We start from the raw sequence: 26108 nt of genomic DNA, 5'->3' as shown, positions 1-26108 counted from the left end.
CTTTCACCTATGAAAGTAGTTGAAAGACATTTAATCCAGGATTCTAGCTGCAGAATGTTGAGTAGAAGGCAAAGTGCAGTTTAAGTAATTGTGTGTCTCTTCTTGTTGCAAAATAGGAATCTTTGCACAGTTCAGTTCAAGTTTCACTGGAGTGGTTCAGGGAACACATCCGAGTGGAGCTACCGGAACTTGTCAAGTGTTAGCACCCAGTCAGTTTTCCATGGGGACTTGCCAACTGCAGATTATAGTCTTCAGTTTACACTAGTTGAGGGTTTTCCTGTGGAAGACAGTGTGCAAACCTCTTGATTATTCAAGACACACTGATCCTGTAGACAGCTGTCACAGTAGAGCCCCTGGGCCTAAAGAAACCAGGCAGGAAAGGCGCTCAGCAAAAAACATACTTCCACCTTTAGCAAGGTATTGTCACCGTGGTGAGGACTGCCATGGGGATGGTGAAAAGACTGTTTCATTCCCCCACAGCATCCGTCCAAATAATCAATGACACCAGAGGAAAAAAAATACACAACATTTCCTTAAGCCTATGAGAAGGAAATAGCTATAAAAATTCCACAGGCATGCCCTTGAATTTTCCAAATATTTCATTTTATTTTTTGTTGTTTTTCAAGAGTTGTCCTATGATTGGTCTCTTTGGAGAGCATTTTTGCTGACACAGCATCCAGTGTTCCTATTCCTTGGAATAGTTTATCTTTTTGATCGGTATTTGCCAACACAGCCAGGTAGTTATGTCTTTATTAAACTGGTAATGGTTATTATTGTTCTGTCCATATGGATATGCACATAGCTGGTCATATGTGAACTCTGTACAAAGGTCACTACCTTTACCCCTTATATCTGATCCCTTTTCCCCAGATCCATCGTACATGTAGCTCTAGTGCTTAGTTGATGTCATTGCATTCTGAAAAATAAAAAAAAAAAAGATCGGTTTTAACATGCATAACATATAATTTTTTCATTAAAGGGATACAGGATCGTTTCTGATTGCCTGGTGCGAGAGATAGACAAATATGTACGTATGGCACGTCTATTGAAACGTGACTAAGGCTGTAAGATCTAACCCAGGAAGACCTTGGTCTCTCCACTATCAGCCAATCAGCATCGATTCTGTATGCCTTTAAGCTCTTAAACATTAGCAGTTGCTTGACATACCATTCCAGAATCTACATAAATGCATTGTCTTCTTGTGCTAAATAATGGTATTTAAACCCTTTGAAACCGCTCTTGTGTTGATATATGAAATCCCATCAACTCTGTCTACAATATGGTGCAAATACCTCTTAAAAGGCTAAATTGAAAACATGTTTTCTCTCGAAAAATATACAGAACCATGGACCATGATGTGTTTAAATTTATAATGTCACATAAGTTTGTAGCAAGTGTCATAATGTTTATTTAATAAACATTGCATTATGATATATTATCACTCATATGGGTTTGATTCTAAAATACAAGAGAATATGGCCAATAAGGAAACGTCATCAGCTGTGTTTTTGAAATTTTAGAATTATGATTTCATTACTGTCATTGTCAACAAACTGAGGATTCCACATACATATTAATATATTATTAATCAGCCACAAAGTCCTGAGTTGAAAATCTAAGCTTATTTTAGTATTAAAATACTGTCAACATCATCTTTAAAGGCTGGCACGGGTGCTATTGTTCCGAGTTTGTCCTGTCATGCTAGTTTTGTTTCTGTCCTGCTCGGATTTGTCAGCTTCATTGCATCTCTTCGTTTCGCTGAGCTCGTGATAGCAGACAGCCTCAGACTAACTGAGTGTGATTCTGTTTGGCTGATGTGATATTTACCAGGACAATGGAGCAAGCACATGGTCAACCTGCAGACCAGGAAAACCATCTGCCTGGGGCAGGAAACCATTGTGGAGCAACTGGGCGGAAATAATAAGTTCGTGAGGACGCTGGTAAGGAACAAGGACTGTGAGAAAAGATGCCGAAGCTGTGCGGGAAATGGCTGCCCTAGAAGAATAGTCGATAATAGAGTTGTAGCTCCGGCTTCCTGTCGGAAAAATTGACAGCATTTATATGTGTCAAATTTTATGTCCTCACAGATTTGTTTTCAGCTTTGCAAGCGTTTCAGGAAACTGTGCCAGCAGAAACTCTACTGATTGGCATTGTGTGAGGGATTGTGGGTTTTGACAGCTGGGCTTACCTCTGTGTCACAATATCTGCAACACAGACTCCCGCAGATTGATTCACAGCTCCCCCACCCTCCCCCCTTTTCAAACTTTAAACAAAAACATTAGCATCTTGCAAATAGCTCTTCAGCGGTATCCATTAGCAACCAGCATGGTAGTAAATTATTCTTTTCACACAAGTATGAAAAAAAAACACTAATTGTCATACATGTACTGGTAAGGGACTTATACTTGGTTAAACAAATCCCTGTGTGTATTATCGGTCTGGGTATAATACCTACATGCATAATATTCCATTATTTTGGGGAATTATAATTTTTTGCAAGGACTAGAATGTATAAATACATCAGTACAGTGTGTTCAGAACACCCATCATTAAGCTGAGACTTAATTACTTGCTATGGGAAGCATAAATGTATTTAACCCAGATTAACCATTAATGAATTAAACTTTCATAACATGAAATAAAATCTGTGTTGTTTGTGAAGCATTCTTTTCATGACCAACAGGCAGCAGAACTGTGCCATAATTTACATGATCAGATTTGTTATGTAAATAGTATGTCAGTAGCATTTAATCACAGCTTGTCCTTTCAAGAAGATGTTTATCTTGTTTCTTTTTAAATATCTTTTGAATACAGAAATTCAAGTTTTGCCAAGCAAGACTGTACCAGTCGACTGACTGAAAAAGGAAAATGGTTTAGTGTTATAACATTTATGATTGAGAAGATATATATGGTACTGGTGCATTTTTTCTACTAGCTGCTATGTTTCTGTGTACATGTATTACATTCACTCAGAGAGACATGGTTTTTGCTACAGGGCTTTCTGTGGAATTCTCGTATCTGTAGCTGGGTAAATGTTAAGTTGCCAAAGGTATTGGTATTTTCAACTTTTTGGTGGTGTTGTTTTTGTACCTTTTCTCACTTCTTTTTTCAACTGTTTGATGATCATGTTTTTGTACCTTTTACCACTTCTTTTTCAACTGTTTGATGATCATGTTTTTGTACCTGAAGTGCAGTACAGATCAGGTTAGTTTATTATGCCACTGGGTTAAATATTTTCAGACTTGCAAAAGTTAGGTTCATGCATTTGTAACTGTGTGAAGGTCATTTTTTCACCTTACCCATGCTTGGTCTTCTTGTAAAAGAATTACATTATTGAAGAGGATGCCAAATGCGCATTGAACAAACAATCTGTGAGGCTAAAATGGAAGATATGGAGGATGTGGCAGTATGACATGACAGTAACACTGACCAAACTGATTTTCAGATTTGATCTTTTTGTGCTATTAAGTTGTGAATTTTCGATTTGGTCATGAACAGTCATGAATTTGTGTTGTTAAATATCAGTGGCAATTCTGTGTATTCAGAAACCGACTACAATGGAATTTAGTTAAATATTCTTCACTTTGAAGAAACACAACTAAAATAAAAACAGAATGGTGTAATTCTGGAGTTGACATGTGAGTGTAACATCGATGTGAATTAGGTTGCCAGGGAATCTAAGCAGGTGCCCTTTTGTCATGTTTGTATAAAAATATGTGCATATATATATATATATATATATATAAAAGCTTTATAAAAATGTCCACAGAAGACATTGCATAATTCAACTTCCACTGTAAAAATAAGTACATATAAAAAGTGAACTATTTTGGGGTATATTTATGATGTTGTCGTATTCTTTTCATTGTAACTGATATGTTCCATTAGCAGCATTAACTGGTACCATATCATGTACATATGGAATGTCTGAAGATGTTAAAATTATAGGTAACTACAGTGCTATCATCACCAGTTGATTCTTTCAATTCTTTTATATTCACCAGTTTTTACAACATATATCTTCATGGAATAATTTAAAAATATGAAATATGAACATGCAAGAAAAGAAAATAGGAAGATCTGGCAGGAATATTGTTGGAGGAGCTTGTTCTATCCCAGGTAATTGAAAATTTTTGAAAGACGTATGATTAACTCAGTCTGACATGTGTTAAAACCATATGAATATATCTTGAACACCATTTCTACCATTCGGTTATAGTCAATCTAACACTTTAGAAAGGCTCCAAGTTACATTTGTTAGCATTATTATAATATTGCTCAGTTTTTGGTATTACATGTTATTTGCACTTAATTTGAAAAACATAAATTATGAACTTCTGAAAAAGTAAGTTGGTTTCTCACTATATTCAAGTCCTGCTTCTTATATCAGCATACATGTTGGTACTCATGTATAATGATATCTTTTGTAACTTTTACAACATTGTGTTTCCTGAAATTAAATATGAGAACTGCAGCCACCAGCATATCAATGCCCACTTTCTCATATCCCTTCATACATAAATGCTCATACAAAATTTATGTGACTGCATGTGAAGTGAAAGCTTTCTGTATCTGGCAGAATGTGTAATATACAAGCGCTGTATAAACAGATATATAAACAAGCAGTAAAATAAGACTTCAGAAAAGGTACAATTTGCACGTCTAACTTACACATTGCAGCGTAAATGTTAGTTCTGAAATTTCAGTGCAATTTACAGACTCTATAACATGCATTGCAGACATAATGGAATAGTTATGATACAACATTTGCAGTTTTTAAAAGCACAGGTTTTAAAGAATAGTTGCTAGAGAAGGAAGACAGGTCAGGAATATGCACACAGTTTTTCATATATATATTTCTGGAAAAGGGAAAGTGTTTGTGTTTTTTTTTTTAAGTCTTTAGCATTATTTACCAGCCAATGAAATGCAGCCATTTGTATAAGTTACCTGAATCACAATACAAGATAGTGCAGGTCTTATCTTAAGTAGTTAAGTTACCCCTTGTTTGGTCATTTCACCTGATTTTACTGTATTAATTCTATAGTGCCTGGACAGTACCTCATTATTTTACAGTGTGTAATGACATGAGATTGTCTGCAGCTAGCACAAGAAGAGCTTCTTTCTACAGCATAGACAACTCTTTCTTTGATTGTCATTATATACGTAATACAAGCAACAGTTTTTTCTGTAGTTAATCAGTATGGCGGTAAGTAAACATTTACATGTATTCATGACTGATTTTAGCTACTTATGCATGTTATGAATGCTTATTGGCTTATAAAACAATCATTAAATCTTCTAACCAGTTAGTCAGTGAAATGATGAAAGAATACATTTTAAAAACTTGTGTAAATTTATTCATCAGCATTTAGGTGCATGGACAGTTGTGGTCTTGGGTTAAATTTCTGATTTATAAGAAATATGGTATTTGTTTAAAAAGCAAGAGCAAGGTAAACATGCTAACAAATAAAGTTGCAGCAGGGGTGACAAATAGCATAAACCAAAAAGCAGCATTATGATCATCTAGAATACATCAATTCTTCAAGCTTTCTGTTTTTACTGTCATTGAGTATTTAGGCCTAATTAGAATATCAGACAAGAATCCAGTCAAAATATGTTCAGAATATAAAGATGTAAAATAATGCCAAATATTTGTATCAGACTTTGCATTTCATGTATGTTCAAAGTGTATATTGATTTTGTTGATATACCCTAAAATCTTCAACCTTTTCACCTGCCTCTGCAACCAATATTTTCAAACATTTTGAAAGAACTGTGAAGTGGAGAGAAATAATTTGAACACTTTCAGTTTTATGAAGCTTGCATCTATAGCGACAGAAACAAATTAGTGGCATAAATCCCTCTTAAAAAGGTGCTTTAGTGGTTGAAAAGGTTGAAGATTTACTGTAGCTTGGAGAATTAGCAGATTTGCCATCTTGTATGGACAAGCCAAATGTACAGCACAGCGAAGAAGTAAGAACATAATGGAACATTTCATACGGTTGCATGGCAGACTTCAAGGCTCAGCTTCACAACATGGTTTTAGTACTGGTAAAATTCTCTTACCGTTGTCTTTTTACTCATGGTTTAATGATGATGGTATGATTTCCATACAATTATTAAACAATAACATTTTGAAAAACATGGCATACTACGTACATGTACATAGAGGGTAATTGAATTTTGAAACGGTATCCAACAAGGTAGCGCCATTTTTCGATGTCTGAGTGTTTAAATTTGAAACTAATTTTAATGGTGTTTATGGCTGTCTTCTTTGCTGTCCTGTACGTATAGATTTATTAGCAGCGTTGGTCAATGAGAAAATGGGTTTACCTAATATAAGCTGGGAGTTCTTGCAGATGAGGGAGAAGTGATAAGAGAAAAGAGGGCAAAGCTGAAATCCCATGATTAGAGTTTAGTTGTAAAAAGGGTAGCATACTTTGTGCTCTCAGTAAGACGGGAGGTCCAGCGAGTGCGGGTCATCAGGCTGCCACGTTTCTTCATCTCACTGTGACATTTCTGACAGCCGAATATTCGGAAGAACACTTTGCGGAACTTCTTGCCAAACACACAGTACAGGATGAAGTTAGTGGCTGAGTTTGTGACCACCATTAGGTTACTGATGGTTGTGAAGCGGATGTAGTCCAAGTTGAATGGCACTCCGACCACAAACAAGATATTATCAGCAATAGAGGGAAGCTGACAGATAAGGAACGCCGCAATGACAGCTATCAGCATAACTGTTAAGTTGTGCTCCTTGGCACGACTGGCGCTCATCTCTTGGCGCGTTTGGCGAGACTTCCTCACGGCTCTTATCAGCAGAAGATTTAACACAAATAGCAGTGAAAATGGCACCAGGAACATGATAAATAAATGAAGATAGATAAAATAGATCGTCTTGTAGACTTGGTCATTGCCCAGGTCTGTGGGGATGATTTGTGCAGTGGTTGTATTAGTGACGTTATCCCACTGTTCCAGGACTCTGTGTTCCATCATGCGCGGTACGTTATACAGCACTATGCAAATAAATATGACCAGTATGACTTTCTTGGCGCGTGAAATCGTGCACATTTCTGCTGCGTGAAGTGGCCTACAGACAGCTATGTACCTCTCTATAGTAAAGCCCACGGTGGTGTAAATGGTACCTGTTTGGGCAATAAGCGCTATTGGGTAGGCATACACATGCATGTATGGGTAGAATTTGAAGTAGTCGTCCAGCAGGTTGGTTTTGTATTTGAGTGTAGGGATTGCCAAAGATAGACACATTGACAATAAAACAACGGAGTCGTATACAGCCAGTGAAATGAGATAACATGAAGTCGGGGAACGCATCCGCCGGTCACTCAGTACGATGATAGACAATATGTTTCCAATCAGGCCAAGAACAGACACAAAATTGGCCATGATTCCCCAGGCGTAAAACTGAAATGTATTTCCAGTGTCGTCATAACTATCACTAGAGTTCTCGTCCAAGACCAGGTAGGTGTTCCCACTGGAGTTTCCTTCCATGACGAATTTTGGAAATGCTTCCAGCAAGGGATCAGCTGTGGAATAGAAAACAAATTTTATATAAGAATGTTTGCCAAAGTCACTATAGGGAGCAATATCAGTGTTATTAAATAATTGTCTGGGACCCTAGGCTATGGAATATTACAAGTACAATCTGTTTGTGGGAATAACCATTGTCTACAAACATTCTGGCACAACATGTACCATTGATTAGATCATGTGCATTGTAAGAATATTTCAGGATGATAGTGGAGCATTGCCAAATATAATGTATGGTTAATATTTGTCCTGCAGTTTTGTTAGCAATGAAAGCTGTCCCTATTGCTTGCTCTTCCTGTGATTCAGTTATTTACACCACTGAAATAATCTGTGTTTATTTTTGATCCATTCAACTCATTTTTGAGGGATTCCAGTGATTGATGCACCGTGTACTCGCGATATATAATTGCTATCCACTTTGATCAAAAAGAAATTACACTTATACTGTATGTGATTTAAAGTTAAGCATTTTTGAAATTAAACATTTTGCTTGATTTAGATATATTCAGATTGATTCATCCCCATATGGGGACATTTAAGGGGTTTTTGGTGAAGTTTGCTCTATTTCTTGCGAGAAAACTTACATGTTGGCACCTAAAGCATCATTTTCAAGCCTTTATGTGCTTCTGAAAGTGAAGTTGTACATATCAAACTTTAGGTGAAATACAGTATTTCTTTGTAGTTTATCATTGATTCAACCTGATGGGGACATTTAAAAGATTTTTTTGGGGTGAAGTTTGATTAATTTCTTATCTGAAAAACTTAAGCCTTGGCATCAGAACTATAATTTAAAGGCCTATTTTTGTGCTTCTGAAAGTGCATTTTTACGTACCAAACTTTGGTGAAGTACAGTACTCACAAATCATTAAGCCAATTTTAAAGCCACTAGCAAATTCCGTCCATTTGTATGACAAACAACAACATCCTATGCAGAAAGCTGCTCTGTTTTTTGTTTTGATCAATTGCTCTGTAGAGCTTGGATTAGAGACAGGCTACCCTGTAGGCAAGGAATCCACTCTTTAGACAGCATCTGCTTGACATCAGTGGTCATCAGATGCAATTTACTCAAAACTGGGGAATTTGGTGACAAAGGGTTTTCCATGTTAGGCTGCCATTGGGGCATGTCCCCAGTTTTTACGTCAACAAATCAAATTGCATGTTGAAATTGATGCTCATGCCTGTCAGGGAGATCAGTTGAACAGAAACTAGAGAGGTGGCTGGCCTGGCACTCTGTCATTTTCAAATGGTTTATTGTATTAAGTTTAATGTGTTCTGTTTGCTTTGTTGTAAGCTTCATTAACAAGAACCCTTATCTGATGCCCATATACAGCCAGAGGAAATGCACCATCATTCACCAAAGAAAAAGGGAATATATTTCTATTAATGTTCTTTTCCTGCCCCACTTCCCTAAAGTGAAGACACGTGTACTTGACTTTTTAAGTTTTTCAGGGGATTTATTTTCTTATGGTTACTGGGGTAATGTGTCTGTCAATTGATTTTCTAGTTCATCAGTATTCAGACCATGCACTTTTGTTAATGTTAAAGATTAGTCCGTGTTTGAACTTGCACTGATCTAATATTGCTCGGAACTGTACGGATGTTATTTCCTGCTGAAAATATTAATATTAGTCCATATTAATGTTGTCGAATTCGGAGATTTCATGAATTGTTTTAATGAGTATTTTATTGAAAAATCTGAATATGTTTTTTTCTTCAAGTGTCCCTAGGTCTGTCAATTTATCACTAATGTTTCTCATGAAGCATAGATAATGGATTACTGTGATGAGTACCACCAGACCAAGGGGAATAATTAAACTCCGAATGCCATTAAAGAAACGATTTAATTTTAAGTGTATTCCAAAAAAAATTGGGGTGATGGCTATTAGAGTTTGAACTGCTGTTGAACTTAAAGAAAAAGGTTTATTTTGATTGGCTGTATTTGGAACTCTGAGACAAGATCAAGAAAATTAAGCCATGCCACCAGTTATTAAACATCATTTGTTGGTGTGAGTCTTTAGAAAACACATTGACTTCAGCCATGGTGTTATATACCGATGAAAAAGAAAATACATGCAAATATGAACATGAACTTTTTTCTTTTCTGGAAACACATTTGCATGTGAGAATGACTGCAATGAATGTGACTTTTTTGGACACTACAAGTACTAGTGATTACCCTTGGTGCTGAAGCTACTGTATTTCGGTTGTCTTTCCAATTTTCAGTTGAAAATGTGTGATTTGATAAGAGGTATAATTGCATTCAAAGTGTTTATCGCTCTCCTTATAGCAAATGCTTTTTTACAGCGGTAATGTTTTCCTCCAGACAATTCATTAATTCAGATTGCTCTTTTCTTTTTATAATGGGTTGCTGTACACAGTAACATGTAAAGTCTGAGGACAGTGATGTTCATACATGCAATGCATGGCTGTACATATAAGTGTGAGACTTGATTTCGTGATAAGTCCTCTAGTTGGTAATACGAAATATTGAATATGGTATCTGTAAATCTTAAATCCACATTTTGTGCACTGAAATATTTGCAAGTTTATAATTGTTGGAGTGTTCCATTCTTTCTATACTAATGAAATTTCCCTTTAATAAAGCATCTTTCAGTGGCATTTAGTAAAGCGTTGAACTTGGATGACCCAATCTAAAATCTGGAACATAAAGCTGGATAATTAATGCTCCATTCATACTTGTCAATTTATATGCAAATAGATGAGGTAATTAGTGTACTGCATGTATACAAACCTAACGAACAAACGATACTGCTTCACATACATGTAACTGGTAAAATTATGGGGTGACATGTATGTATTGGTCATTGTTCGGTGCAGTGTAGCAATTAATTGTTTTGGGACATATATAATTGGTCTGACATCTCTTTCTTTTTCCCCATGGTATGTGAAACCTGTTTAGAAGAAAATAACTGGCGACCTGAAAGGCGAATGTAACATTAAGGACTGCATGACAAGATGGTGGTTATATATGGATGAATGAATGATTATGGCTTAATGCCACTTTGTCAATATTACAGCCATGTTATGGTGATAATGAAGGCTTCCTAAATCTGCAATATGTATGTTTGCTTGGTAAGCTACATGTGTGAGAAGCAACACTAACAATGTGCAAAGTGTAATCACAGATATTGCTCCCGAGAAGAAGAAAAAGGGATCCAAACTTTCTTTGGGAGATCTGTTCAGAGAGGCTTTATCAACTTTTAATTGGCTTGAAGCTCACTGACTTTCACAGACTGGCTTAAAGGTTATTAGGAAAACACTCGACAAAGGTCAATATTTGATTGTCGAGTCCAATCAGCGCTGAAGTACATGTTTTGCTGTGTGCATTAGAACTCATGTGTAATGACTTAATCTGTTGAAAAAAGTCGTTTTACAGTTGACATTTTACCAGATGTATATAAGTCGTTTTACAGTTGACATTTTACCAGATGTATATAAGTCGTTTTACAGTTGACATTTTACCAGATGTATATAAGTCGTTTTACAGTTGACATTTTACCAGATGTATATAAGTCGTTTTACAGTTGACATTTTACCAGATGTATATAAGTCGTTTTACAGTTGACATTTTACCAGATGTATATGTAGCTATTGTAGACTTCAAGGCTCAATCTTTAGAGAGGTGGTGGAACTATTGTGGGTAACAGTTTGATTTCGTGATGGGCAACTTTTTCTACACTCTTATGTTTAGTTCTTAGTGAAATTCTGGTGAACTTTACTCCTGATGTGTGTGCCTGTGCAGGAAAATACAAATCTCACATTAGATACCTGCTACAGTGTATATGGGCAGAGAAATAACAGTGTAAGTGTCTGTGACATGATTGGCGAGGTCAAATTATTAGTAGATTAAGCCCACCTTACAGTCTAAGCATTTGACTGTGTTTACAGTTACAATTCAGTGTCAAAATAATTTAAGATAAAAAATATATAAGTGGAGATATTCTCAGATACAGTTTTTAATGGTCAGTCTCTTGTTGACTGTAACTTCACCTTAATGTTTTCTTCCTTATTTAACACGTACGAAGACAGTCAACCAACTGCTGCCATGCCTTTGTGTTCAGCAGATGGATGGAAGATTTTCTCAGCCCTTGGTCATGTTCCACTGGTTCAGATATGTAATCTGTATCGATGGCCTGTAGAACATTGGACAGTATTCAAAAGTACTGAAGTACTCCAACGATGCAGAAAGCTGTTACCTGAGCTGTGGTTTTATCAACAATATGTTATATGTCACATATGATACAAATCTTCAGCTGTGAGGTCATTTGTAAATGTGTATTTGGTGTTCAAACCCAAAAGATTAATATATTGAAAAACTGAAAAAAGTATTTCACGATGGTTGTCTTTCTGCATTCTCTGTCTGTTCAAGAATGACTTGTCTTCCATAAATATGGTGTGCATATCTGTGGGAAAGTTTGTTAGTAACTTCACAAAGGTCGGTGGTTTATGCTGCTCACTCTGGTATTCACCTATAAAACTCACTGCCTTGGTTTAAATGAAAAGATATTGAGTATATGGCATTAAACAACAATCATAGCAAATAAAATCTGTAGGGGCTTCCTGCAAAGTTATCATATTTGCCTAAAAATAAAATTGAAATAACAAGTTACACACTTAGCGTATAATAAGCTGACTGTTCTAGCTAAATGCTGAACAGGTAAAATGAACAAGCAAATTAAAATGTAAAAATTCTCTTTTTGTCTTCCCCTTTTTTTTTATCACATGTACATCTACTTTAATGTTCAAGCTAAATGATTGTCTTTCAAACAGAATAACCTCCAGGAATTAATGTTTTAATACAAAATATATCAGGCGTCTGAAATTATTGGTATTATCCCAGATTGAAAAAGTGCAGTGTATGGGAAGATCAGTGATGTCATCAGAGTGAAAATAAAAATATTAAAATATATATATTGAAGACCATATTTACATATACCCTAAATGACCTAAAAATTTGACCACAAAAGAGCACTTTGGGAAGCAAGTAAATGTCAAGAGATATTACTTCTGGTGCCAAAACATACATTTTTCTAGTAGGATATCACCCTACCTTCCAAAGGCCTCCCAAAGCACTTTTCTAAAATCATTACAACAGGAATATGAGAAAATGAGCAGCTGAGTCATGGACAACATTTGAGAGGATTTAGGGTAAATGTAACTCTTCATATGCCTCCATCTGTGGTTTACAACATCTTTATGTTTTTCTTCTTAAATTTCCTTATTCTGGCTATAATAGGAAGAGGCTCAACAAAAACATGTAATCCAAGATCTAGCATGCTACACAAGTAGAAGGTATATACATACATGTACAGAAACATCTATTTATTGACCGGAATCCAGAATGTGGAAATTCATTCAAAAAATTGTATTGTGTTGTGGAGTTAAGAACCTATACATGCAACCACAAGTTCCAGTGATATATGGGTATTGGAAGTTTTGAAAGGCGATTCAAAGCACATGTGGAACCTTATCTAAGTGGAAGTAATAATAAAAAGCAATCCTATGTCATTGATGGGTGTGTTTTTTTATTGAACCGAAGTGCTGGTATAAGTGATGACAAGCTCTCTGGACACATCTTTATTAATTAATTTTCACACATAGCCTCTTTTAACCCTATGGGAATTGTGAGCAGACTTTCCCCTCACCTTCAAACACAAAAATGATATATAGTTGCCATAGTGTCTGGCAATGGAATCAGCATTTTCATTACCATCTTGGCTGTATGCATGGAGACATTCTTTTGATGCCAATATTAACTCATTTTAAAACCTCTCACAGCTCATGAGTTAATAGATATGGACACCTTCCAGTGACAAGCAAGTGATGTACACCAAGAGGGACTATGTGGTAAACACCAGACTATTAGTACAAAATAAACATGGTATCACCAGGGGGTGGGTGTTAATTTCCTCCACTCTTTCTCACACCCAGTGGGCCTTTGAACCTTGCCCACTTGTATCTCTACAATTGTCTGGACCTCTGTTATGACCTCTAGCTCTCTACCGTGGTGAGATTGGACAATAGCAAAGCAAGCATGAAGACGTCTCAAGATCTGCTTCAGATAGTTGTATGTCCACCACTGAATGGCAAGCTCATTTTCCTGGGCTCTTCTATCTTGAGCAAAATATCAATAACTGTGTAGTGTATATGGGTTATGATACTTCTTTTCTTTGATGGAAAATGACAGCAGAAAAAATTAGAGACTGTTATCAGCTGAATGCCGTATCTAATAAAGCAATACACACAGTCAGAGGATATTTGCTTCTTAAAATTTTTACTAATAGTCAGTCAGTCGGCAAAAAAAAATTAAAACAAAGATGAAATCACTCTACCAAGTCAGGTTTGAGATGAAGAAAAGGAAAACATGTGCATTGTGGAGGAAATATGTTCCATCAAGTATATGTATGATTCTTAAAATAGAAAGTACCTGATTAGTGATCCAGTTCATGTACAGATCAAGTTTTAAATTGTTACCCTAAATTGTATACTTAGCTTTCTGTTTCCGTGTGCTTAACTGCTGAGGGTAGAAAATTTCCATGAAATCTGTTTTGAACTTTTAAAAGTTACATGCAACTGATACTGGAGGTCTATGTAAGATTTTACTGTCACTAGTTCTGCTGCAGTTAACAGACTAAGCCTTTGCAGGCATCCTGAAAACCTAATTCCTCTCCAAATGTCATGATTTTAAACTGTTTGAAAAGCTGTTTAGATTGGCTTTTCATGATCTAGTATTTGGAGGATTGCTCAGAAGCATATGCAAATACCCATTAATTAATGTAGCACTTGAGCATTTTAATTCTTTTGTACAAGGACAGACACTACACTTTTTATCTCAACACATTAACAAAATGAGTGATCAGTGCAGAAAGATAAATATTTTTAAAGCTCATTTTATAAGTACATTTATTTCATGTTTAACAACACACAGGATTTCACATGTACAAAGTCAAACAAATATGCTATACAATTTTATATAAAGGACATGAATTGTTTTGATAGCTTTGTACAGTGTATGTTTGTTGTGCTTTTACAAGAGGTCTGATTTCTTAGAAAACAACAGGAAAGAATTCATTTTACAGGAGACATAAGATCAGTCAAACCACATTGATTTGAAGATAGGGTATCATGCCAGGAAGGAAACACAATTGATGAATATTGGTTTCTGTGGACCAGCTTCTATAGGCAGAATTCTGAAGATAAGAAATGCAAGCCTTGTTAATAGATTAGCTCCCAATTCTGCATGTATCTCTGTTTGCACAAGAGTGATGTAACCCATAGGAAGTCTTCAAGGCTTTCGGGAAAATGGGTGAGCTCTCTATAATGAAGAAAAAAGTTTGCTTTTACAGAGTATTATATTAACAAGTAAAGGCTGACATAATGTAAGAAAGTACACCATAAATCATTCATTTGTAGAACCCTCAAGCTTGCGACGGCTGGTGAACTGCAGCAGTGTTTCTGTGCAAAAGTGCTTTCTGTTTGATGTTGGTTAAGTACACTGTAACATACTGACACTTTTATCTTGGTATTTTAGCAGAAAATTCATTGGGGCCTGTATAGTCTTGTACCGAACACTCTTTGATCTCATTCCCCAGGCTTGAACTAGTCTTTCAAATTGCTGTGATAAAAAGCCATTTAAGTCAAGAATTTGGTGCTGGAATTAAAGGTTTCCTTGAGACATCTTTAGTCATAGTAGCTAACTACATGGGTCATTGGTGGAATATCTTGATTATTCCACCATTTTTTGTTCAGTTGTGCCTGGATGCATCACAAATGGTAGCACCCTTGGATAACTGTTGACTCCAACTTCCCATTGTGGACCCTTGGCATTATGTGTCCAATTTGTTTCACTTAACATGCTAGATTAGCAAAGGACACAAGACTTGCTGAGGTGTGAGAGAGTGTGGGATGTAATTGGGCCCAAGAATAGTTCTCAGCATCTTTCAAATACCAAAGCCTAACTGCTGAGGTCATTGCACTTCTTGGAAGTTGAACCCAGATAAAATTATTCAAAACTGTGTTCTTTTGTGATCAGAAAATTAGTTTTATGCCATATTAGCCAGAGAAGCACGCATGTTCTGTAAAATGTCTCGGTTGGCTGTCAAGACAAAAGCAGGCTTCCTAGAAACACATTTCTTACAATAGACTTCCTTTTGAACATTTCTATTGTGTCAGGCATTTATTTTTTTGTGAAAAAAAAGTGTGATTTACACTTTTGTTGTCAAAAGCTCAAGTGCTGGTTAGATATAAAGTGATGCAAACTCTTAGCATTTTTATTTTGTGCCTTTTTATGAATAATAATCCTAATTTTATGTCCATTTATACTATCAAGGAGTATTGTAGGGTTTATAGCTCTGAGCTCACTAGCACTTAAATACATGCCTGATATCACCATAACAAGAATAATGCAAATGAATATATGCAGAAAATACTTGTGATTCAATATAAATTTAATGTGATTGTCCTGGCGCTACCAGATGACCCAAGATGAATACAGGCAAAGTGATACATGCATTGCTGGTGTTTAGAGTTAAAGGTAAATTGCTACCAGATGATCCAAGAGGAATACAGGCAAAATGATACATGCATTGCTGGTATTTAGAGTTAAAGGTAAATTGCTAACAGATGACCCAAGATGAATACAGGCAAAATGATACATGCATTTGCTGGTGTTTAGAGTTAAAGGTAAATTGCTAACAGATGACCCAAGATGAATACAGGCAAAATGATACCTGCATTGCTGGTGTTTAGAGTTGAAGGTAAATGTGCATATTTTGTAAAAAAAAAGACAACAACGACAAAAAGTGTCTCAGACACTATATATGCATTGACAGCAGATTTGAGTGTATTTTATGCCTTATGAATGTTTTGAGTACACTTAAAGCGCTCAAAATAAAGGTCTTTTCTGGGGTGTTGGAATTCTGGGCTGATACAGATACAGTGATACATGTGGTAACAAATGCTGGACATGCCATAGACTGGAAAATATTACAGAGGTCAAACATCTTGGGTTTGAAAAAAAAATCTTTGCTGAAGTATAAACATATTGACTGATGTGACAGTTAAATATTGCAAGAAAATCTCATCAATATGCTGCTGGAAGCAAGAGTGGAGCACAGTACACATGGTTTGCTGAATTACAAGCTTATTGCATGCAGGGATCAGAGCACTAGAAAAACAGTTTGGTGCAGTTTATCTTAAGATGTGAAATACAGTGAACTGTTTAAATGTGAATGCTGTAACCATCAACCAGAGATTCAGTTGCCAGATTGCCAGTGGCTAAATTGGGCCAATAACATTAGCAATAACAGGCCTTCATATAATTTACCAGCTTAAATTTTAAAAGTAAAATATAAAATCACAAGCTGTCATGGCTTGAACTTCATCCTTTTTGTTGTAAAGTTAGCATATGTAATGGTTTATTTGACCTGTGAAATTCATTTAACTAAAGCAGAAAGGTTGGACATATCAGACATGTCCTAACTGGAGCCCTAACTACGTGATTAATTAAAATATTCTGGGTTATTAAATTACATGGTTTTCCATATTAATTTGCAAGCGCTGTTCATTACATTATTGCATGCAATATTGTGTGTGACAGAGATGAACTACATGTAGTTCAGGGACGCTCAGAACAGAGGTGGTGTCTGAAATAGAATTAAGTGCTGAAACTATGAAACATGTGTGATACAGAGAATATCTAGTAAAGGGACAGTCAGGTAAGTTGTCTGTAACGAGCAGAACTGAAAAATGGACTAATGATACTGACTGTATATATACTAAATAGACAGTGAGGGGAATCACTGTTTTAAAACAGTGATTTCCATGTGGCAAACACTAAAAGTAATTTTGAAGTTATGGTAGGGTGTGTGCAGGAGCTATACATGTACATGTAGCTGTGATGTATAGATGGTTGAGGTGGAGATATCTGTCTACAGCCATCCAGATGATGTGGCTTAGCAAGGCACTTGCAGTGATTGATCCGACTCTGCCTGATGTTTCCAGTCCAGATTATCAGCTAGCCTGCCAAAAACAGCCAGCAAAAAGCTGATGGTAAACTCAAAAACTGATAAGAGCCCAGGATCAGAGCTATAGATCTGTGTTTAATGTTTCTGTGCTGTTCAACATTTACCTTTTGTGACTTTAGCCATGCAACTTTATTGCCAATTCTCAATTTTGTTGAAGTATAGAGGAGAATGAAGTACCAAGTAATGTAACTTGATTGCATCATCTATTATACTGTTATCAGGTTTTGCATGGGATTTATCTAAGATAGACATTGAATTAATTTTGGATCTACAGATCTGACGGGCACTCCGTTGCTTAGTGCTGATTTATATGATATGGTTCCTAGTTTCGCAAATTAATATATGCTGGTTTTATATGAATTAGCTAAAGATCAATCAGTTTATTATCAGTGCCAATGTAGACCTTACAGGTTCCAGACTTTGAATCCTCACTATCCTTTTATACAAATTACACTGTTCTATCTCTCCTCTTTTGAAGTTACCTAGCTTAACCAACAGCCCTATACAGTCTGCATACATCGTGTCCTGAAGACTGTCACAGTGGTATCAACTAGGTAAATCTCATTTAATCATAGAGTGTACCAACTTAGAGCGTTGAACTCTTTCCATGGTCTGGCTGAAATACTGCCAGTGTGGTGCATTGAACCCTGTAATCATTCTTCCCTTCAGTGATTGTAGCGCTGAGCTATACGCTCACCTGTGATATCTGTAGTCACAGGGACACATAATGACACATGATGTTGTGGTTTAATCCTGGGGTAGGGCATTGAATTTTCAATATTCACCTGCCTGTACTCGTGTTCTTGGGGCCTTAGTGGCTGTATCCTCAGCAGTGCTGGGATTGTCCAAAGCCATGATTAAGTTCTGGGAAATACATCACTTGCGGCCTGTATGTTCATTTGATCATTCTATTAATTAGATTTAATCCATTTGTGTTAAAGTAGTACTGTTCGATATATATAGAATACCTGTACTTATAAAGATAAAATCTTTTGTGCAACTCCATTATGATCACCTGAGTATGTTTCTAGATATATAGAAAGTAAAAGATGATAAAATATATTTTCTGTGTAAGATCACATGATTTATGTTTGTACTCCATGTTTTGCAGATAGGAATGGGAAATAATGAATAAAAAACACCAGTTTATAACAGTTAACGATTAAAAACGAGTTATGTTCGCTTTAACTCCCAATAATTATAGCTCTCTTTAGTATTATTTCAAGTGCAACATTTTCTCTAAAACAATTTAAAAATTTGCATAGAGAGGAAATTGAATGATGTCGCAACATCTTATCAGCGATAGGATAAAAACTGGGTGTAATTTGTGGATAAATTTTCAGAATGTTCCAAACAACTCTCTAAAGACGTTTACAGCCCATTAAATCCTGATTTATTGCTCTATATAAAACATGCTGTAAATACCCTAAAAATGTGCACGCAAAAATGTCCCCGAGGAAAGAAAGAAGGTCATATGATAAAGTACTTTAGTTTCTGAGATTCTCATGTTTCTAGTAGGATATCATCCTATCTTCCAAACAAACCTCAAAATGTCTTTGAATCCAGTAATAATGGAAGTTTTACAATTAGACATATTCACTAACTTTGTCATGTTCAAAGTTTTAGGTCAAATACAGTAACTCTTAACAAATTTTTTTCACAGGTTGATAACAAAATTCTGTTAAATGTCAGCATCTTTTTACTCATTTTAGTTTATTTTCTCAAAAAATTTTGTGATACATTTATTGACAAGATCCTGACAACATGGTAACATTTATTTGGTGGTAATTTAACAAGATCTTGTCAGTCAGCATCAGTTAAATTGAACTGAAAGCCGAAGCCCTCTTGGAAGTGACTGGTACCATATGTGGTGTGGATTGCGTTAGGAATTTGATGCATTTGCCCAAAGATCAGTCTTGTTGAACGATTTTTTTTATTTACTGGATACCAGTATATAAACTAGATTGCCTGTAAAGTCGGGTTCATAAGAGTCGGTGAAAGAGGGCACAAGGAATCGCAGAGTAAATGGGGAAATGTTGGGGAGAGAGGATGAATTTTTCTGAGAATCCAAAGCATCTTCCAAACCAATTTATGTGATGCCATTGCTAACAAGATTGTGCCAGCAAGTCTTTCTATCTCAGCAGTCTTTGTTCAGCACAAAAGCTGTTGACTTGATGGATGCTGATACGTAACACAGTTAGCCGGGAAATTCGGTTTAAGCATGAAATCTGCCCGATTCTAGACCCCACATGACTTGCACAATATTGTCCATAGTTTACAACTAGATCCACAGAATGACACTAAATAGATCTTCACTGTGTGTAGAAATTTTTGTCTTAAGGGTAACCATAGATGTAAAGCCATTATGAAAGTGTGGCTCAGGTCAACTCAAAGTTGGATTTGACTGGAATCTGTTTTGTCGTAGGATTCCATACCAAGTTTCTTTTAGAGGGCTCTGTTTTATCAGTGGTTTACATTGTTCTTAGATTACTGCATTAACATGCACATGAAAACATTGTAAGTCAAAATTGTTCCTCCGAAATTGTATTCAGCACTGCCATAAAGTTTTGGTCGGGAAATGACTTCACTATAATCCCTGAGAAGCCTGGCCAGGATAATGGGTCTCCTAATAGCTTGTCTGGCTTAGCCCCTTGCTAGTAAATGGCAAAATTTACGATATCAGGTTTTTTGGAGATTGTGCTTGCGTCAAGAGAATTTATAACGTCACTTCGAAGAGGGGTAGGGGGTGGGAGGCTAGATGAGGGGCACTTGGACATGCAGCACAGTCTTTGTCAAGATTGAGGCACTGTACTTGTAGGTTTTAACACACATGAAGCTCATTGTCCTTTCACAGCTCCATTGCGTATATGATATCCATGTACTGATAAAGTGTTGTTGGCCTATAAAAACACAGGTGAAATAAAGTTAGACAGAAGGAGGATCATGTTTTTGCAGTGTTTTGTTTAATAGATGGATCTGTTTATATTTGGTGAAAAGACCAGTGCAGCTGTTACTAAGAATAACACAAATGACATTGAATGATGAAACTTGGTACCATTGTTTTGATTTTACTGCGTGAAATGTGGTTGACATTGATAGATGGGAACCGTTACACAAGTATACATTCATCATGGGACAGGTTTGATCTATTTGGTTTACGTACTTGTATAAAACCATGCAAGACTGAAGTTTTTTGGACATGAACTTGTTTTATTTTCTTTCATCTGGTTGAATTTGGTAAATTGCACCTTGTACACCTGTCTTAATTTGAACCATAAAATCAGTAGACTTCTATACTTGAATATACAAATAAAACAGATAAGCATGTAGAGGTGCATGTTGAAGACATTCAATTTGAAACCGATTTCATAGTTTTGATCTTTATTCAAATAGGCTGTAAGTGCTGTTGAGAATTGACCTTTGATGTTGGTCTACCTTCAGGAGTTTAATTGTGTATTCCATGCGACAGCTGTGGTGTAATAATACATGTTACATGTAGGTGGGATTTGACCTTGCCCAGTATGAATATTGTATGTCACCTGTGGCTTGGTAGGTATTTACATTGCCGACCATTGCCATCGGCACAATAAGACTGATATCCACTGAACTTTTATCGCCACCATTACTATCCTATTGCCTGTGAATATTGAATGACCATGGTGAAATCAATTGGTATTTGATTAGACCTTCTCACCCAGTCACTAGTACTTTCCCACCACCAGTGCTGGTAATTAAGGAGCTGTTAAACTAGTTGGAATGGATGACTTTACCTAGGGTAAAGGGTAATTGTATTAGTTTCAGTATGAGGGTTCAGGTTTCTTATCTGATCGTGGACAATGTAAGCCTCTGTCGGTCATAATGCTGTGCATTTTGACTCTCTACTCTGTTGTATAATGAACCCGAGACCAATGACTACAAGGGGGAAGGTTGTTAATTTACATGGATTCACCCAGGAGCCCACTTGACAGCCCTCCATACAAGCTCCTGAAGATACCATTAGCATGTGCAAATTGTATTAGATGGACTGCTGAGACTGGGGGAATAAATTCATTTGACGTCATTAAGAGAAAAGTGTTACAGATTATCTTTGGGATTGGATGTTTTTTTTTTATAATGGATTGATATGGAACACCAGTTCATAACAATCAAATGTAACAGAAAGATCAAAAACTTGAGGAGATAATACTTCATGACTTATGAAGTTCATTGTGGAATTTAAGTAGATTTAAAGAGTTTAATATTTCTCACACGCGTGCCTTGTTTTTCTCTCCCAGTCTATGCACATTCATTTGGATTAGCAATACTAGCTATTTAATAAATGGATTTTTTATGTCTTGTAGATTTTTAGACATTCTGTCCTGTAGATATTTTCTTCTTAAATTCAGTGTTGTCATTTTTTCACACCATTTACACATAAAAGGAACTTGAAAAAAATTATTGTAAGGTCATTGATAATATTTTTTTATAGTTTTATAAGTTTTATAGATGTACAAATATTGTCAATATTGTCACAGTGACAATTTCACAAAGGAGAGGAAGCCAGCTTTGTTTGGGCATTAATTGTGAGCATGCATTGTAAAGTAAAGGCCTTAAAATTGTAGAAAGTCAGTGTGTCTTGACTTCTCTGATTACCATTGTGCTAACCTGTTCTGACTGGAGCTGAAATCTACTTTTTGACACCATTCCCTGTTATTATGATCTTGTACACATGGAAAAGTAAAGGAGACTTTGAGTTCTCTAGACATGCTACTATGTCTGGCCAGTGGCAACAGGGTAATTTGTAGTTGTCAGGTGAAGAGGTTTTTGCATTCAGAAAACCGGCAACAGTCTCACTAGAGACCCTGTTGAGAATAGTGTCATTTTTACAACTTGGTACTTCTGGGAATGTGGGAGTGTTGCCGTCTAAGACATTTCCATCAGTTTATTTTTAGCCGTGAGGCTGAATTTGAAACTTCAGTCGGGAAAAGTGTTGTGTGGATGCATTTAAACATTGTCTATAAATTATAAAGTGCAACTCATGGGTAACACACACCATTACTGTTGTATTTATTTCATTGGTTTCCTGCTGCAGTGTACATTGCATTTATACTAAGTTCATCTATGACACAAGTCATTGGAAATGACTTAGCCAACCAATGTCCGAGTAAACTATGACACATGTAGAAATGAAGTCCTGGGTATAAATACTGTACCTCCTCCTTTCAAAAGGTGCCCAGTTTCTTAGAAAACAATCCTTGGGAGTGGGTCATGGCCAGACGGTTAGGACCCACTCAGGCACTTTGCCATTCAGGCAAGATAAGTTAGCCATTGTATATTAAAATGAAAAATTTTTGAATATGCAAGGCATTGAACAAAAAGCTGAAAAGAAAAAAAAATCCATCAAAACATGTCCACTACGAATCATTCATGAATAGGCCCACCTGATTTGCTAATTATCATATTATAAATACAACTTAATTGTTACACAGTTGAATTTGTAACCTTTCCCACCTGAAGTAATTTGGACCAAAGCTGTGAGGTCTGTTGATCATTCTTGCGTTTGTGAAGTGAATCTGTATGTAAATTGGAAATATAGTACCCCTATATTACGACAGAATCAGGGCACTCAGGTCATAGCATGAGGAAATTAAGGTACCCCATTATCCTGGCAATCTGTTATTATTCAATTAATTGTGTGATTTTTAATGTTCCTTTCCCTAGGTGCATTGTATTTTTCATTTCCTAAAAAGGTTAGGGAGTTTGGAGGGTGTGCTGATCATTTTGAAAACATCACTTTGCTTTCTCAGTATTAACTCTGCCAGAAAGTTTTGTCAAGTGTAAGTTCTGTCTAGTAGAGTGAAGCTGTGGGGTTTGACCTCCTCCAAGGTGATCAAGTCCATGCTGTATTGGCTTAGACATCAGTCCCTATTGACCAACTTTCTATTATTATCGTTTGAGCCCTGATGCCTTTGACAAGCATCCAGTCTTTGACTACATGTACTTGTAGCCTAAAGGAAATAAATTTCAAGAACCAGTACTGAGTGATGGAGCCAGTAGAGAGGATGTGAATGACCTCTTCACCCCCAGGCCATACACAGACTGTGGGGAAATACTAGTAGTGACACTGTTACAGAGAATGAGATCTGTGATAAATGATCTAAAATTTTGGCCATGACAATGTTGTTCATTTTGCTTCTGTCTGAGAATCCTATTTATTTTGGGGGTTTTTTTTTTTTGGTTGTTTATTTGGAAGAAACATATCCTCCTGGAAAGTATGTCAGCACCAAAAGTAATATTTTTTGATTGTTAGCCTCTAACAAAAGGGTTTTGGGTAACATACAAACTATGTGGCTGACTAAATCGCTCCTTCAGAACCCAGTATATACTATAATGAGTAAATTCATAAAGGACATCCTGTATCCATTCTCAGTTTTTTTCATTTTTTTTAGTTAATATTTCTTTTTTAAATAAAAATAAAGATACTGCATATGATGGTGTGATGTTGGCATGGTTGGGCATATTTTTGTGGTCAATAAAAAAAAAAAACCAAAGTTATTTTCCTTCTGCTTTTATGGTTCTTTAATGTATTAAAATGTGTAATTGACACCAGGTGGACGTCAAGAAGTGAATGTCAGGAAAACATCTTTAACACACATAAATAACACATAATGCTCAGAGTTAAGTCTTTATAAGTGTTAAATCCGCTGTCGATTACCAGCACTTACTGTTGTATTATTTATCAATGAAAAGATGCAATCAGTTGGATATCAACCTACCCAGACATTTTTGCTTGTTCAAACAATGGCTCAGTGGTATTGTTTGTTTTTTGTCCTGAAAGAAAATTGTAGAGACAGCTGAAGGGCTGCAGCTCACAATCTCCTGGTGTTTTGCTAAAGTGCTGTTATTTTGATGTGTACAAGGAATGGAGAATTTTTATTCTTACATGGAATATAGGTTGTAGAATGAAGAATGTACCATTTGAGATTGTGAAGACATGTGTAAATAAAATCCAGGTTCCATAACCCTTAAACCCAGTCAGACTATTGAAAAGTTCTCTGCGTCAAAACCTGGATTTGAACAAATGTCTACCAGTGGTGGATTTGTTAAGTGAGGTTTGCTTTTAAGACTTTACATAAATATATATATCATAATTCTTTTAAAATCTGGTACAGATGTCAGTACTGTTGAAAGTAGAATGTTACATTTCTTTACCAGCCTTTGGAAAAGTAAAGATATGATGTTGTTCATTAGATGGTTTAACAATGTGAGAAAAAGGAAACTCAGCATTCCTGCCAGAATTACGTATGTATTGGCTAAAATGAGCAGACCACATATCCCAAAAGTTAGAAGAAATGGAGTATATGTAAACTTGCACAAAGTGTGAATTATGTTTATTTTAGGGTGTTTCTTTTTTGAAATTCATAAAGACATTTTAAATCTTTTGTTAAAAATGTAGTTCTGTTGCTACATTAATCTGCATATTGAACTGTGGGTCTCTTGTAGCAGGCTCATGTGGGAATAGTAATTACTGTTCTGGCTGTGACATTCAGCCAGGAGGTTCATTAGTACCTATCAGGAGTAGGGTGGTAGTGTACTCATGAGTTTTCTCCATCCATAAACCATTATATAAGAGAAATTTTTTAGTGTTGCATTTGTTAAATTACATACAGATATTAATATAAATGAATAAATATTCCAGCTTATGCCACATCAATTCTTCTGAATTCAGTAATTAATAATAAGGGAAGTCATTTTAATTTTTTTTTTTTTTTTTTTTTTGGCCAAAATTGGGTTCCTTCTCATTTACTATAAACCAACCATAAAATGAAATTCCTCCTATGCTGATGATTGGAAGGCCTGAGGTTAAAGAATTAAAGTAAACAGTATATGAAAAAAGGCTTGAGTCAAATATGGATATTATATATGTCAGCAATTTGCAGTGATGATGGATAGAGATCAGAAACTTGTGCATGTGATAAGATGATGAAGTTTTACTGTTACTCTTTAATTATTCTGTAGAACTGGATAACCTGATAACTGTTTCAAACTGGTTGAAGGTTTTAGTGTGGATATGAATTGGATTGTAGACATGTATTTCATACTCTAACACCAGTGATAAGAATGGTAAGAGTTTGTCAAAAATAATTTGTTTGCAAATGGGTGTGAGTTAAAATATTTGTCTCAACTCATCTCAATATATGTCTCAACTGGCCAACTCCATATTGATGTGCTTTGTGGAAATAAAATTTCAAGCTCAAGTGATAAAAATATGCACGCTTAGGTTATCATATATAGTCATTGTTAAATTTTCAAGCAAAAAAAGTGATTACAATTGAAGAGAACATGTTTTGTTGATCAAAATGAGCCCCTTGTGTGCAGGTGGTTCTCTGAAGAGAAGACGCTTAAGCCTGGAGCCTATTGATGAACCTTTGGGCTCTTGATGAACGATTGCCCGTTCATCAATACCTAGAATCGATCATGCTCATTGGGACAGTTAACTGAAAGTGATTACTTGCCTTGTACAAAGTCCCTCCC

At 36.0% G+C, this 26108-nt stretch overlaps 2 protein-coding genes across 3 annotated transcripts in view; one reads left to right on the top strand and one right to left on the bottom strand.

Moving 5' to 3' along the window:
• The window catches only part of LOC135475526 (leucine-rich repeat and coiled-coil domain-containing protein 1-like), a 199378-nt gene that overhangs the window by 15223 nt on the left and 158047 nt on the right, over window positions 1-26108 (top strand). The gene's annotated exons all lie outside the window — the stretch shown is intronic.
• The window catches only part of LOC135475527 (FMRFamide receptor-like), a 39167-nt gene continuing 13695 nt past the window's right edge, over window positions 637-26108 (bottom strand). Inside the window, exons 2-3 of the mRNA XM_064755452.1 lie at window positions 6440-7544; window positions 637-916 (exon numbers count right to left, since the gene is read on the bottom strand). Coding sequence (XP_064611522.1) covers window positions 907-916; window positions 6440-7509 — 1080 coding nt within the window. The 5' untranslated portion in view covers window positions 7510-7544 and the 3' untranslated portion in view covers window positions 637-906. The remainder of the gene's footprint in view (window positions 917-6439; window positions 7545-26108) is intronic.

This window comes from Liolophura sinensis, chromosome 9, assembly GCF_032854445.1.
Source record: "Liolophura sinensis isolate JHLJ2023 chromosome 9, CUHK_Ljap_v2, whole genome shotgun sequence".
NCBI classification, from domain to species: Eukaryota; Metazoa; Mollusca; class Polyplacophora; order Chitonida; family Chitonidae; genus Liolophura; species Liolophura sinensis.
This window is presented reverse-complemented; position numbering and strand designations above follow the sequence as displayed.